The sequence below is a fragment of the Bos indicus x Bos taurus genome, chromosome 8 (genome assembly GCF_003369695.1).
Source record: "Bos indicus x Bos taurus breed Angus x Brahman F1 hybrid chromosome 8, Bos_hybrid_MaternalHap_v2.0, whole genome shotgun sequence".
Taxonomy (NCBI): Eukaryota; Metazoa; Chordata; class Mammalia; order Artiodactyla; family Bovidae; genus Bos; species Bos indicus x Bos taurus.
The window spans coordinates 110,434,983-110,450,362 of record NC_040083.1 but is presented as its reverse complement, the minus strand read 5'-3'; the positions used below and the strand labels follow the sequence as shown (position 1 = coordinate 110,450,362).

The 15,380-nt window shown below is 41.7% G+C and overlaps 1 protein-coding gene across 1 annotated transcript in view; it reads left to right on the top strand.

Annotated features, from left to right (window-relative positions):
• Positions 1-15,380, top strand: part of C5 (complement C5) — a 117,044-nt gene that overhangs the window by 32,643 nt on the left and 69,021 nt on the right. Inside the window, exons 14-20 of the mRNA XM_027550679.1 lie at positions 69-218; positions 1,795-1,924; positions 3,802-3,864; positions 5,314-5,511; positions 7,204-7,294; positions 8,776-8,849; positions 9,778-9,917. Of these exons, the coding sequence (XP_027406480.1) occupies positions 69-218; positions 1,795-1,924; positions 3,802-3,864; positions 5,314-5,511; positions 7,204-7,294; positions 8,776-8,849; positions 9,778-9,917 (846 nt within the window). The remainder of the gene's footprint in view (positions 1-68; positions 219-1,794; positions 1,925-3,801; positions 3,865-5,313; positions 5,512-7,203; positions 7,295-8,775; positions 8,850-9,777; positions 9,918-15,380) is intronic.

The window sequence follows — 15,380 nt, the reverse complement described above, 5'->3', positions numbered from 1 at the left end:
GCAAATGCAGCTATCTGTGAAGTTTTGTGTCGTACAAATGATTATTTTCTTTTCCAAATGACCTTTAGGTTCATCTGTCTCCAGAGACAGATGCATATTCCCCTGGCCAACGTGTATCTCTTAATATGGAAACTGAGTTGGATTCCTGGGTGGCTTTAACAGCAGTGGACAGTGCTATATATGGAGTGCAAAGGACAGCCAAGAGACCCCTGGAAAGAGTTAAGTAGTGTGTGGCCTTCATTCCTGGGGTGGCCCTAGGCAGTGCTTCACAAATGGGGCCATTAGGGTAAGTTGTGGGGAAAGAACTAAATGAAGACTAGACTTGCTTTTCTACTGATACAATCTTCTCAGAACAGGGGCTCTTAGGAAGGTAAGCCATCCTCACGTTAGTCTCTAAAGCCCAGGTCTATCCATTTTTACTTTTCCAAGTATGGAGTTAAGCACTTTAAAAGCATATGATGATGATAGTAGTGATCATGGGGCCAGAGTACCCCTGATTGGTAGGTTTGGAGATTTGGGAGCAGGGGACTTTACAGTAGCAGCACCAGGGAAGAATGAATAGGCAACCTCTGGGGGATTTTGGCTTTTGTTTCTTTTTTTTAACTCATTAAAATCTGTGGCCCAGAAATCTGAAAATTATTCATTTACTCTGAAAGTGAAAGTGAAAATTGCTCAGTTGCGTCTGACTCTTTGTGACCCCATGGACTATACAGCCCATGGAATTCTCCAGGCCCGAGTACTGGAGTGGGTGGCCTTTTCCTTCTCCAGGGGATCTTCCTAACCCAGGGATCAAATCCAGGTCTCCTGCATTGCAGGCGAACTCTTTACCAGCTAAGCCACAAGGGAAGCATAAGAATACTGGAGTGGGTAGCCTATCCTTTTCCCAGGGGATCTTCCCAACCCAGGAATCGAACCAGAGTCTCCTGCATTGCAGGCGGACTTTTTCCTCTAAGTTCCCATTTACCTCCCCTATGTGAAGTGAAAGTTGTTCAGTCGTGTCCGACTCTTTTCCACCCCATGGACTATACAGTCCACAGAATTCTCTAGGCCAGAATACTGGAGTGGGTAGCCTTTCCTTTCTCCAGGGGATCTTCCCGACCCAGGGATTGAACCCAGGTCTCCTGCTTTGCTGGCAGGTTCTGTACCAGCTGAGCCACCAGGGAAGCCCTTACCTCCCCTATGCTCTGCTACTATTTTCTAGACTTGAATTTCTTTGAAGAAGGAAGAAAGAACTGAGAAACTATTAAGTTAAAAATATTCAGAAAGGAAAAATTATTTGGAGTCAAAATTAAAACTGGGAAAAGCCTTCCCCCAAACAAATTCTCATTCACTTAGAACCTAGCGCCCTCTTTCCCAAAATACGAGAGATTGTGCTGTTTTTTTTCTTTCAGTGATTTAAAAGCTAGCTTATTAATTCACTTATTCATACGTTCACTCATTTATTCTTTTTTGGACATTATATTGATTACAGTATGCACTCTATGTACAAAACAGCATGGGTCGATTTCAAAGCATCGTCTCATCAAAGCTTAAAACTTAGTTTTTGATTTCATTTTGAATAGGCATGTATTTTTGAAAACAAAAAAACAAACTAAAGGAAGGAAGTTGGGAAATTCGGTCTTTGGCCATTTGATAAACGATAGGCCTGTGCATTTCACAGATTTGTTAGAGTCATGTAACAGTCTGTACCTTTAGTTTTTCAGAAGAATGATCTCCATATCTGATTAGACTTACTATTTTGCCCTTTAGGAATTGTGCTAAGAATTATTAAATTAACTAAGTACCTCTGAATAGGTATTTCAAACTTTAGAGAAGGGTGACCTGGGCTGTGGGGCAGGCGGTGGCCGAGACAATGCAGAGGTGTTCTACCTAGCTGGACTCACTTTCCTCACCAACGCAAACGCAGATGACACCCGAGAAAACGGTAAAACACACCGCTTTTTATTTATTCTTCAAACTGGTTACTGAAATTTACATGAACAATTTGCCTCCCAGACATCGTTGTTGTGCCTCCTCCAGAATAATTCACTACACTGATCTTACGGTGACATGACTAGGTAACTCCTCTGTATAAACGGTTTCACTAGACTTCAAGATAAAGTACAAATTCTTTTCTGTAATACTCCAGGCCCTCTGTGATCTTCTCCCCGGCTCTTTGCAGCTGTTTCTCACCCACTCTACGTGACCTTATGTTTATGCCGTAGAGAACCAAGTGTAGCTATGGGTGGCACTAGCCTATTTTACACTATTAGGACTGCTTTCCCTTTTATTAGCCTGCAGAAGCTAGTGGAAGAATCATCTCCTCTATGCAACCTCTTCCTCATATAGAATTGATCATTTCCTCTCCTTTAATAGGGGGACTACTATAGGGACTAGATCTATTTATAAGTAATTTAATAGAAGTACATCACTCAGTTAAGTTCAGTTCAGTTCAGTTCAGTAGCTCAGTCGTGTCCGAATCTTTGCGACCCCATGAACCGCAGCACGCCGGGCCTCCCTGTCCATCACCAACTCCACTATACAGCCTTAGACTTAGTGACCCATCTGGTTTCAGTCACTGCACTGGGAACTCTTTAAGGGCAAGGACCACACCTTAATCGTTTTATTTCTGTGGTTTTAAAACTGTTCATCATTATACTTGATACTATTATTTATAATAAAATAAGCACAGAAAATAATTAAAATAGCATCAGATCAGATCAGATCAGTCGCTCAGTCGTGTCCGACTCTGCGACCCCATGAATCGCAGCATGCCAGGCCTCCCTGTCCATCACCAACTCCCAGAGTTCACCCAAACTCACGTCCATCGAGTCAGTGATGCCATCCAGCCATCTCATCCTCTGTCGTCCCCTTCTCCTCCTGCCCCCAATCCCTCCCAGCATCAGAGTCTTTTCCAATGAGTCAACTCTTCACATGAAGTGGCCAAAGTACTGGAGTTTCAGCTTTAGCATCATTCCTTCCAAAGAAATCCCAGGGCTGATCTCCTTCAGAATGGACTGGTTGGATCTCCTTGCAGTCCAAGGGACTCTCAAGAGTCTTCTCCAACACCACAGTTCAAAAGCATCAATTCTTTGGCTCTCAGCCTTCTTCACAGTCCAACTCTCACATCCATACATGACCACAGGAAAAACCATAGCCTTGACTAGACGGACCTTTGTTGGCAAAGTAATGTCTCTACTTTTCAATATGCTATCTAGGTTGGTCATAACTTTCCTTCCAAGGAGTAAGCGTCTTTTAATTTCATGGCTGCAGTCACCATCTGCAGTGATTTGGAGCCCCCCAAAATAAAGTCTGACACTGTTTTCACTGTTTCCCCATCTATTTCCCATGAAGTGATGGGACCGGATGCCATGATCTTCGTTTTCTGAATGTTGAGCTTTAAGCCAACTTTTTCACTCTCCACTTTCACTTTCATCAAGAGGCTTTTTAGTTCCTCTTCACTTTCTGCCATAAGGGTGGTGTCATCTGCATATCTGAGGTTATAAAATAGCATAGCTAACAAACACTTGGCTCACTCCTAAGGGCTCAGGTATTTCCTTGTAATGAGTGAACCAAAAGGTTATAGGATCTAAAACCAAACTCGGATCAAACAAGTCAAAATGTGTAACGACAGATTGTGGGCCCCTCCAAAAACAAGTCGCACTGAGATGTGAGTGTGCAGAGCGTGGTCAAAACCAGGTTCTCAGTATTTGTTGAACGAGTTATGTGAATGTTTAAAAAAAATAATTTCATGGAATTTTGTGTTTTTTGAGATTTTTATCTCTTTCCCCCCTCCTTTTTTTCTTTATCTTTTTAAAACAGATGAACCTTGTAAGGAAATTCTCAGGCCAAAGAGAATGCTGAAAAAGAAGATAGAGGAAGAAGGTATTATAAAGATTTCATGTGATTGTCAAAAGGTTATGATCATGTAATTCAAAAGCTGGGAAAAATTAAACATCATCTAATTTCTCCTCGTTCCGATGAACGGGTGAAAAGGAAGCTGTATACAGACACCTAGCTCGTCTCCCTCGGATTCATCTAAACAAACCCAGCAGGTCATTCGCCAGAACCTTAATCCAAAGGAAACAAGTCTTTGTTATTTCTATATCGAAAATATAAAAGATTAACTTCTATTTGTTACAAATATTTCCTCTCTGCAAACTTCATCTAGTGACTAAAATTACATTCTTCCATTTTATTCTAACAAAATCCATGGTTTAATTAACTTTGAGATATACCTAGATGTCTATCTCTTCTTGCATACTTTTATTTATTTTTTATTTTTTTTATTTCACTTTACAATATTGTATTGGTTTTGCCATATATCAAAATGAATCTGCCACAGGTATACATGTGTTCCCCATCCTGAATCCTCCTCCCTCCTCCCTCCCCATACCATCCCTCTGGGTCGTCCCAGTGCACCAGCCCCAAGCATCCAATATCGTGCATCGAACCTGGACTGGCGACTCGTTTCATATATGATATTATACATATTTCAATGCCATTCTCCCAAATCATCCCACCCTCTCCCTCTCCTACAGAGTCCAAAAGACTGTTCTATACATCAGTGTCTCTTTTGCTGTCTCGTATACAGGGTTATTGTTACCATCTTTCTATTGCATGCTTTTAATACTTAAGAGTAAGTTGGATTATTGGGAGGAATAAGCCCAACAGAAATTATTTTTAAGTATTATTTAAACAGAGATATGATAATTGGCAATGATACAGTAGAAAGAACACTGAACCAGGAGCCAGTGACCTGAGCTCAACCAATAAGGATGTTTATAGTAATACAATAATACTTTGCATTTATATATGAGTCATTTTAATTCTGGCTTTCATTCTGAGTTTTAATGATATCAAAAGAGAGATATTGGTTAATCCAAGCATTTATGATGAAGGATGATGCCACTGGTGAAGGTGTACAAACTACAAGAAATGTTTGAAAAAAACAGGATATTTAGCTTGAAGAAGAACATATTTGTATAGTGATAACTATCTTCAAATGTTTTGCAAACTTCTCAGATTAACTTACTTTATTCAAAAGGGCGCTGAATCCAAGGTGCTCATTTCAAAAGCCAGTACTTCAGTTAGTTGCAGGAAGCCCTTAAACATTTAGTGTGCATCAGAATGGACAATGGACTGTTTTATGAGGCCACACTCTCCCCATTCCTATGGTAGTTCCACAAGGAGGCTGGACAGTCCACCAGCCACGACTGTTGTGGGCCAGGGGTCCTGTGGCAGCAGAAACCGGGTATCCCTCGAGAGCCCTTCTAAGCGTGAGATGTTTGACTCTATGCATAATCAAGGGCATTTGAATTATGATCGTTTCAGCTGCTAAATACAGAAACGCATGGGTGAAGAAGTGTTGTTATGATGGAGCCCATCGGAATGATGATGAAACCTGTGAGCAGCGAGCCGCTCGGATTCAGGCAGGCCCCATATGTATCAAAGCTTTCAAGAGCTGTTGTGCCATCGCAAGCCAGTTCCGGGCTGATGAGCATCACAAAAATATGCAACTAGGAAGGCTGCGTAAGTTTGGCATTTTCTATTGGAAAATATGGAAAATTTGATGTCACTTTATGCTGCCAAAAAAGGCAGTGTTCATGCTCTACTTAAAATGGAAAGTAGAAAAGATAACTTGTGAATGCTCTTAAGAAAAAAAATTGTTGTCACTTTGGGGAATCAGAAGAGGTGAATACAGAACAGAGCAGAGCGCTCTCGTCCGTAGTTAAGACCCAGATAGGTCTGAAGCTGACTCAGCCCATAAACGTGAATGGTTTTTCATCCTCTCTGAGCCTCACTCTCCTCATTTTTAAAGCAAGAAACTTGGGCCAGATGATATCTAATATGCCTTTGGGTTCTACAATTTCATGATTCTGTGATATTACAACCATTAAAATCCCGTTTGTACCTGTACTGACCAAGTATAGCAGAAGATTTCAAAGTGTAGCATTAAGTCAAATGTACTTACGTACAAGTTGAAATCGTATTTCAATTGAAACCACCATATACATCTTCAGAATTAACAGGTTTTCAGAACTTTTAGGACTTTCAATTCATTCACATACAGTCAAAACAAACAAAAACGGAACGATAGACCCTGCTTGACTGTTTTGCTTAACAGTACGTCTTAAACGTTATCGTTCTGAGTGGGTTTATTTCTGCAGAAATAAACTCCTGTGGCCATTTGTTGAAACCAAGTCATTAGATAGATGTAAGCTGTTTTCAGACTTTTGCTTATTACGCGCAGTATTTTGTATGAACAACCTAGTGCATATCCCTTTCTCGAGGTCCAGGTCTTCAACTCTAACCATCTGGGTTGGCATCAGTTGCCTGGAATTCAGCCTCTCCAGTTCCCGCCTCTGTTCCTTGTTCTAGACAGCTTAGCCTCCCAAATCTCACGCCTGGTGTTGCAACTCCGCCGGGGTCTGTATGGGTTTCTCTCCCTGCTCTGAAGCCTGTAAAATGCCTCCAGATAGTAAACCTGGATAATTTTGGGGTTTACCTAATCTGTCTCCCTTCCCTGAGGGATCCCTGATCTGGCTCACTTAAGCTCTAATATCTGAAAGCAAGCTATTGTGTCTGGTTTTCTAGTTTTTTTTAAGGCAGAGAAGTAACTCTAGTCCCTATCAGAACATCTTGGACATAAGCAGATATTCTGCTCATTTTTATTAAAGGAAATATAAATAAATGTCTGCAGTAAGGCAAAGAATCACATAAACTTCCCTATTTTATAAAATAATAACAATTGTTGCAATTTTTAAATGTAAATAACTTTTTAAAATTTTACTTATTTATTTATTTGGCTGCACTGGGTCTTAGTTATGGCATGTGGGATCTAGTTCCCTGACCAGGGGTCAAACCCAGGTCCCCTGCAGCAGGAGCCCAGACTCGTAGCCACTGGACCACCAGGAAATCCCTGCAATAGACAGGAACAGACTTTATAGACTAATTAGTATTTTGGACAATTTTCAGAACATGAAACATTTAGCAATTTAGAAAAAAATTTATTAAATATATTTTTATGCTTTATTCATTTTGTCAGTGCTGCTAGTGGAGAAATCCTAAGGCCTTTATTGTTCTATTTTGAAACTGCTAAACAAAATGTTTCACTGACCTTTCAGAAAATACTTAAGCTATTGATTAATGTCTACATTTAAAAATTCAGCCCTAGGTAGAATTTTTGCTGTTTTTCCATAATCATATATACTTTCCCCCCAGATATAAAGTCTCTTTTACCAGTAACCAAACCAGAAATAAGAAGCTATTTTCCAGAAAGCTGGCTATGGGAAGTTCATCGTGTCCCGAAAAGGTATTATATTTCTTTGACATTCCTCTGAAAAATATGGGAAAATATAACCAAAAATCTGGAAGCTACCCATTTCCCAACAGTTTATTTAGGAGTTAAGATCATACCACCACTGGGTCAAATTTTATTTTACTTTTTTTTTTTAACATGTGATTTGCTCTGAGAATTAGCTCCATGGCAAGGTCAGCTCTTGGGGAAGAAGGGTCCTATCCCACTCAACGTCATTCCATTTAAATTAGTCTTTGCCGAGCACAGCTGTGTGCCTTACGCTGTATCACACAGCTGTTTTCATCCTGAAATACCTGTAACTACAAAACAAACATTGATTAATAGGGAGCAAGGTTCTGCTCTTGTTAAAGTCCCTGTTCAACACTTGCTTATGGACTGCCTACTCTGTACCAGGCACTGGAGACAGTGCTGCTTCCCTGCACATCACCCTTCCTCAGGTGGCCAGGAGCGGGGATGGACGGGATCTCAAAGCACAGACTTTCCAAGGAGCAGTCAAGGCAGTGAGTTCTGGGCCTGACATCCGACTTCTTCTGGGTCCCCTGGTCTCTACCCTTGTCCCGCAGATTCCTCCTCCACAGTGTTGTCCACTTCATCTGACTTTGCCCCTTGGCTTGCATTTCCCTTCATAAGCCTTTCTACCACTGTTCCCCCACCTAATGACTGGATGCATTACCCCTTCAATGAACCCTGTTACACATATCACGCAGGATGATAAGGTCCTGTTTACCCAACTACCTATCACATTAAAATGTAAATACTTCCAGAGTAAGGACTAAATTCAGACCAGTTTTATATCCAATACCTGGCATAGGGTCCAGCTTGCAGAGGCCCTAAAACGAATGTGTTGAATCAATGCACACTGCCTCTGAACTTTTTTTGTTTTATTGGTACAATTTATTTACTGAATATAGACTGTGAACTAACTGCTTGAGAGAGAACAGTATCAGTGAGTGCTGTATACTCAGTATTTAGTGCTATGCTTGACACAAAGTTGATGCACAATCGTTGTTTGTTGAACGAGTACAAGCTTGAGCTTCATCAGAAATTTTTAGTTACGTCAGCTTTGTGGTGGGCAGTTTTAAGGTACATTAGTAGTTTGCTTCCCTATTTTAGAACACCCCACACAATACACAGCCCATGGGGTCACAAAAGAGTGAGACACGACTTAGCAACTAAACAACATGATAAATGTAATTTTTTCTTTGAACTGTATGTTTTGCAGTGTTTCAAAGGTATCCTTCTGAGTTTGAATTCTCACCATACCAGTAAAATATGTAAAAATATGGAACGAGTATAAGAGTCACTGGATATATTTTTCTTGCTTGATTTCTCCTTAATACCTGTTGTGATTTTGTTCTGGTGTGATTTTTTTTTTTTCTTTCTTCTAAAGTAGTATGAGGCAAAAATTCTGCAAGTTGTCAATTTTGGTTGGTGAATGTCCCATTGTATTTGAATATCAACATTTTAACTTTCAGGAACCAATTGCAGTTTGTGCTACCTGATTCTCTAACTACCTGGGAAATTCAAGGTGTTGGAATTTCAAATAGCGGTAAGCAAATTGAAGTTATATATTTACGTGAGAAGTGATTTGATTTGGCAAAGCGCAGGGTTTTTAAAATTACGATCTCTTTAGTTTATCCAGAACTTAAGGGGGCCGCTTATTAAAGTCTATTTATAATGTATTACAAGGAGGCTTAGAAGCGCTCACATCTTGGACTGTATCCGTTTCCTCTTTTTTCTTCTATGAGTCATCATTTTATCAAGACTGAGGTGAAGCCCCCACTTTTCTTGTTTTATTCTCAGTGACTAGAAGATGGAGTAGAGTTAGAGACAAATACAGGATTTCTCTCCTGGCCTAGTCCCCTTCTGTGGTGATTTAGCGCAGATACTTTATAAATAACCTCAGGCCCGGCTTGTTTGTTCGCTTGCTGTTTTGTGTTCTTATAAATCTTGGCTTCCACAACCAAAATTTGATGCCTGTTAAATGGAACCTATAACGAGTATCTAAAAAAGAGATTTGGTGCTTTAGTTAGTAATCATTCTCACTCCTTGAATAGAATTAAATACTTTTTGGACAAACGCAGTTTTCTGTTAATACCAGAATTACTGAATGAAGATCAATGATATAAGAATAGACCTTAAACTTTCTCACCACAAGAAAAACATTGTGTAGTGCGTATGGTCGTGGATGTTCCCTAGACTTGTCGTGGTGATCATTTACAATGTGCACAGATATCGAATCACTGTGTCGTACACCTGAAGCTACTATAATGTTATATGTCAATTACAGCTCAGTTTTTAAAAATCAGTGCATAGAAAATTCAAGGAAAATTCCATAAGGATAATAGGGCAGAGAAAAAACATGATCTGGCATTCATTTTTCCTTGAAGCAAAGCAAATCTGAGACATTTTAGTACTGATAAGGTATTATGGGAATTCCCTAATTCGCTTCAACTTTGCTTTTACTTGGGCTGAAGGTATATGTGTTGCTGATACTCTGAAAGCAAAAGTGTTCAAAAGCGTCTTCCTGGAAATGAATATACCATATTCTGTGGTACGAGGGGAACAGGTCCAACTGAGTGGGACTGTTTACAACTATAGAACATCTGGAATTCAGGTAAGTAAATATTTATGGTATGTTCAAATAAATGGGAAAAATGAAGATGTCCCTAGTCTTCTGAGAATTCTATTCATGGAATTACCATGTACACAAAAAATAATAACTCAGTGACGGGAAGAAGAAAAGTTAAAATTATTCATACAATTCCTGTTAATGAAGAACACGAGTCCTAAGATAATCGGCATGCTGTGCAGGCTCACTTTGGTTCATCCTTCACCCTGGACTTTGAGTTTCCTGATTTTGCCTCTAACAACGCTTTCCTGTCCTCTTTGGGCCGTTCCCACTCCTCACTTTGCACATCTTGCCTTGCCCTTGGAAAACTTGATTTCAAGCCTCTCACCTATGACACAGCCTCCTGCCTGTCCTGACTCACGAACTTGATACTTTGTAGGTGCTGTTCTACAGCAACAGCGCTGCTGGAACTTCCAACTCATGGACTTCACTACTTTTATTCTTCATTAGCCCTCTCAGGAGGAGTGATGGCGCCCCACTCCAGTACTCTTGCCTGGAAAATCCCATGGATGGGGGAGCCTGGTAGGCTGCAGTCCGTGGGGTCGCTAAGAGTCGGACACGACTGAGTGACTTCACTTTCACTTTTCACTTTCATGCACTGGAGAAGGCAATGGCAACCCACTCCAGTGTTCTTGCCTGGAGAATCCCAGGGACGGGGGAGCCTGGTGGGCTGCCGTCTATGGGGTCGCACAGGGTCAGACACGGCTGAAGTGACTTAGCAGCAGCAGCCCTCTCATGCTAAAGCCTTTACTTCACTCCTCATTCAGGTTAGAATTCATAAGCCATCATTGTAATCTCACTGATTAAAAACATGCCAGCTCCCTTTATCTTCTTTTGCTCTGGGTACACTCTGTGAAAAACTCCAACCTTGGTCAGATCCACCATTTGTCTTCTTTTTGCCAACACATTTCTAAACAGAATTATGCATTAGGCTGACTGATTTCACTTGAAAAATCACATTCGCAAGACTTTATACAGGAACTCGATGCAGTCTGAACATCTGACTTTATTAAAAAAAAAAAAAGCTGTGATTTCATTCTTAGACATAAGTATTCCAGTGGCCTCCAAAAATTTTGCTTATACCTCCCTAAATTTTTTTCAGAAAAAAATGTACCCCATTGGCACATTTTTAAATTGGCATCTAAAATTATTCATCATAAATTCAAAGAATATGCAAATCTATAACTTTGGAAACTCTGCTGCTGGTGCTAAGTCACTTCAGTCGTGTCTGACTCTGTGCGACCCCAGAGATGGCAGCCCACCAGGCTCCCCCGTCCCTGGGATTCTCCAGGCAAGAACACTGGAGTGGGTTGCCATTTCCTTCTCCAGTGCATGAAAGTGAAAAGTGAAAGTGAAGTCGCTCAGTCTTGTCCAACTCCTAGTGATCCCATGGACTGCAGCCTACCAGGCTCCTCCGTCCATGGGATTTTCCAGGCAAGAGTACTGGAGTGGGGTGCCATTGCCTTCTCCGTTGGAAACACTTAAGTATTGATATTTTAAAAATAAAACTATCATATCAAACTTTTATAGAGCAGAACCTAAATACCATAACAATCCATTTTAAAATATGCAAATAAACTCATTAACAACAGATTATATACCATTCCTTTTATCTGTGAACTTATATTTCCATTCCACTCTCCTAAAGTTATATGTTTTAAGCTTGAATGTTTTCTCTCAATTAATCATACTCTGATACAACAAAAATATGTACATACACTGAAACTGAATTATTTTAAGTTTCCTGATTATAAGATTCTAAGTGTCAAGTAATTGCTTGCTGATTTAGTTAACAATGTATTTGGGTTTTGGTAGGTATTATCCTGAATTTGGGCTTCCCAGGTGGTGCCAGAGGTAAAGAACTTGCCTGCCAGCGCAGGAGACTTAAAAGACTCAGGTTTGATCCTTGAGTCAGGAAGGTCCCCTGCAGGAGGGCATGGCAACCCATGGAGAGAGGAGCCCGGCCAGCTACCATCCATAGGGTCACAAAGAGCTGGACACAACTGAAACGACTTAGCAGGCACATCCTGAATTTAGAAATTACTGTAACGGAAACTGATGCCGGGAAAAGACCCTGATGCTGGGAAAGACTGAAGGCGGGAGGAGAAGGGGACGGCAGAGGATGAGACGGTTGGATGGCGTCACCAACTCCATGGACATGAGTTTGAGCAAGCTCTGAGAGCTGGTGATGGACAGGGAAGCCTGGCGTGCTGCGGTTCATGGGGTCGCAAAGAATCGGACATAACTGAGTGACTGAACTGACTGTAAGGGAAACTGACCTGCTTACAATATTGAATATTTTACATCTCTTCATTCTTTTGCTTCATGTGCTAGGTCAGAGGTCAGCAATCTGTGGCCTGTGGGCCAAAACTGGCCTGCTCCCTCCTCTTCTATGGCAGATAAGCTAAGAATGTTTTTCACATCTCTAAAAGTTTGGGGGGAGGGGGGCGGGAAAAAGAAGAATATTTCATGGCACATCAGAATTATATGAAATTCAAATTTCCGTGTCCATGAGTAAAGTTTAAAGCTACACTCATCTGTGTGTACTATCCATAGCAGGGTTTGGTAGCTGTGACACAGACCACGTGTAGTGCTTTCATTGCACTGCACTACTGCTCAAAGAGCAATGCAAACTGCGATGACATGATTATAACCAGACGCATCTCATGGTATTGCCATCTTTTATTTCTTTTTTAAATTGTCAGTGCATTCTTCGTCACATCAAAACAAGAAACAAGAACATCCACAATATCTTTGGTTCAGTTCAGTCGCTCAGTCGTGTCCGACTCTTTGCGACCCCATGAATCGCAGCACGCCAGGCCTCCCTGTCCATCACCAACTCCCGGAGTTCACTCAGACTCACGTCCATCGAGTCAGTGATGCCATCCAGCCATCTCATCCTCTGTCATCCCCTTCTCCTCCTGCCCCCAGTCCCTCCCAGCATCAGAGTCTTTTTCAATGAGTCAACTCTTCGCATGAGGTGGCCAAAGTACTGGAATTTCAGCTTCAGCATCATTCCCTCCAAAGAAATCCCAGGGCTGATCTCCTTCAGAATGGACTGGTTGGATCTCCTTGCAGTCCAAGGGACTCTCAAGAGTCTTCTCCAACACCACAGTTCAAAAGCATCAATTCTTCGGCACTCAGGTTTCTTTATAATCCAACTCTCTCATCCATACCTGACTATTGGAAAAACCATAGTTTTGACTAGATGGAAGTTTGTTGGTAAAATAATGTCTTTGCTTTTGAATATGCTATCTAGGTTGGTCATAACTTTCCTTCCAAGGAGTAAGCGTCTTAATTTCATAGTGGCAGTCACCATCTGTAGTGATTTTGGAGCCCAAAACAATAAAGTCTGACACTGTTTCCACTGTTTCCCCATCTATTTCCCATGAAGTGATGGGACCGATGCCATGATATTAGTTTTCTGAATGTTGAGCTTTAAGCCAACTTTTTCACTCTCCACTTTCACTTTCATCAAGAGGCTTTTTAGTTCCTCTTCACTTTCTGCCATAAGGGTGGTGTCATCTGCATATCTGAGGTTATTGATATTTCTCCCGGCAATCTTGATTCCAGCTTGTGCTTCTTCCAGCCCAGCATTTCTCATGATGTACTCTGCATATAAGTTAAATAAGTAGGGTGACAATATACAGCCTTAATGTACTCCGTTTCCTATTTGGAACCAGTCTGTTGTTCCATGTCCAGTTCTAACTGTTGCCTCCTGACCTGCATACCGATTTCTCAAGAGGCAGATCAGGTGGTCTGGTATTCCCATCTCTTTCAGAATTTTCCACAGTTTATTGTGATCCACACAGTCAAAGGCTTTGGCATAGTCAATAAAGCAGAATAGATTGTTTTTCTGGAACTCTCTTGCTTTTTCCATGATCCAGCGGATGTTGGCAATTTGATCTCTGGTTCCTCTGCCTTTTCTAAAACTGGCTTGAATATCTGGAAGTTCACGGTTCATGTATTGTTGAAGCCTGGCTTGGAGAATTTTGAGCATTACTTTGCTAGCTTGTGACATGAGTGCAGTCATGCTAATTTGGGCTTTTTTAATGAAATGATGTAGAGACACGATTCTATTGCAGTCCTCTGAAGAGCTTTCATCTTGGGTTGCAGTTGGCTTAATCAATCCCAAATTTGGCAATCTCAGTCCAGGTCTTTTAACCTTTAGCTAGGATGCTTGGAGACTGTGCGGTGCATAATTCAAGGGTTGGCAAGGTTTGAGTAAAGTTTATACACAACTTGGAACTCCTTCATTTTTCCACTGTGGTGGCTGTGCTATACTCTGTCCCTGGGTTCTTCAAGCCAATAAGATGGTAGGTTCTAACAGAGGTTCTCAAGGAGAAGACTCTTGAGAGTCCCTTGGACTGCAAGGAGATCCAACCAGTCTATTCTGAAGGAGATCAGCCTTGGGTGTTCTTTGGAAGGAATGAAATGCTAAAGCTGAAACTCCAGTACTTTGGCGACCTCATGCGAAGAGTTGACTCATTGGAAAAGACTCTGATGCTGGGAGGGATTTGGGGCAGGAGGAGAAGGGGATGACAGAGGGTGAGATGGCTGGATGGCATCACTGACTCGATGGACATGAGTCTGAGTGAACTCCGGGAGTTGGTAATGGACAGGGAGACCTGGCGTGCTGCGATTCATGGGGTCGCAAAGAGTCGGACACGACTGAGCGACTGAACTGAACTGAACTGAACAGAGGTTCAGCTACTTCTCAAGGGACTTGCCCATGAATGTCCGGGAGTCTCCGGTGGAGGTGTGGGTCGGCAGTGGCCTGCTGCAGGGTTGGGGCACTGAGGGCAGCAGTGCTTGGGGCCTTTTGAAGGAGGTCGCCGTTATCTTCATCACCTCCACCATAGTTTGTCCTCAGATCAAACAACAGGGAGGGAACACAGCGCTGCCCATCAACAGAAAATTGGATTAAAGATTTACTGAGCATGGCCCCACCCATCAGAACAAGACCCAGTTTCCCTCTCAGTTTGTCTCCCCATCAGGAAGCTTCCATAAGCCTCTTATCCTTCTCCATCAGAGGGCAGACAGAATGAAAACCACAATCACAGAAAACTAACCAATCTGATCACATGGACCACAGCTTGTCTAACTCAGTGAAACGATGAGCCATGCTGTGTAGGGCCACCCAAGATGGATGGGTCATGGTGGAGAGTTCTGACTAAACGTGGTCCACTGGGGAAGGGAATAGCAAACCACTTCACTATTCTTGCCTTGAGAGAACCCCATGAACAGTATGAAAATGCAAAAAGATAGGACACTGAAAGATGAACTCCCCAGGTTGGTAGGTGCACAATATGCAACTGGAGGTCAGTGGAGAAAAATAACACCAGAAAGAATGAAGAGACGGAGCCAAAGCAAAACAACACCCAGTTGTGGTATGCCTGGTGTTGGAAGTAAAGTCCGATACTGTAAAGAGCAATATTGCATATGAAC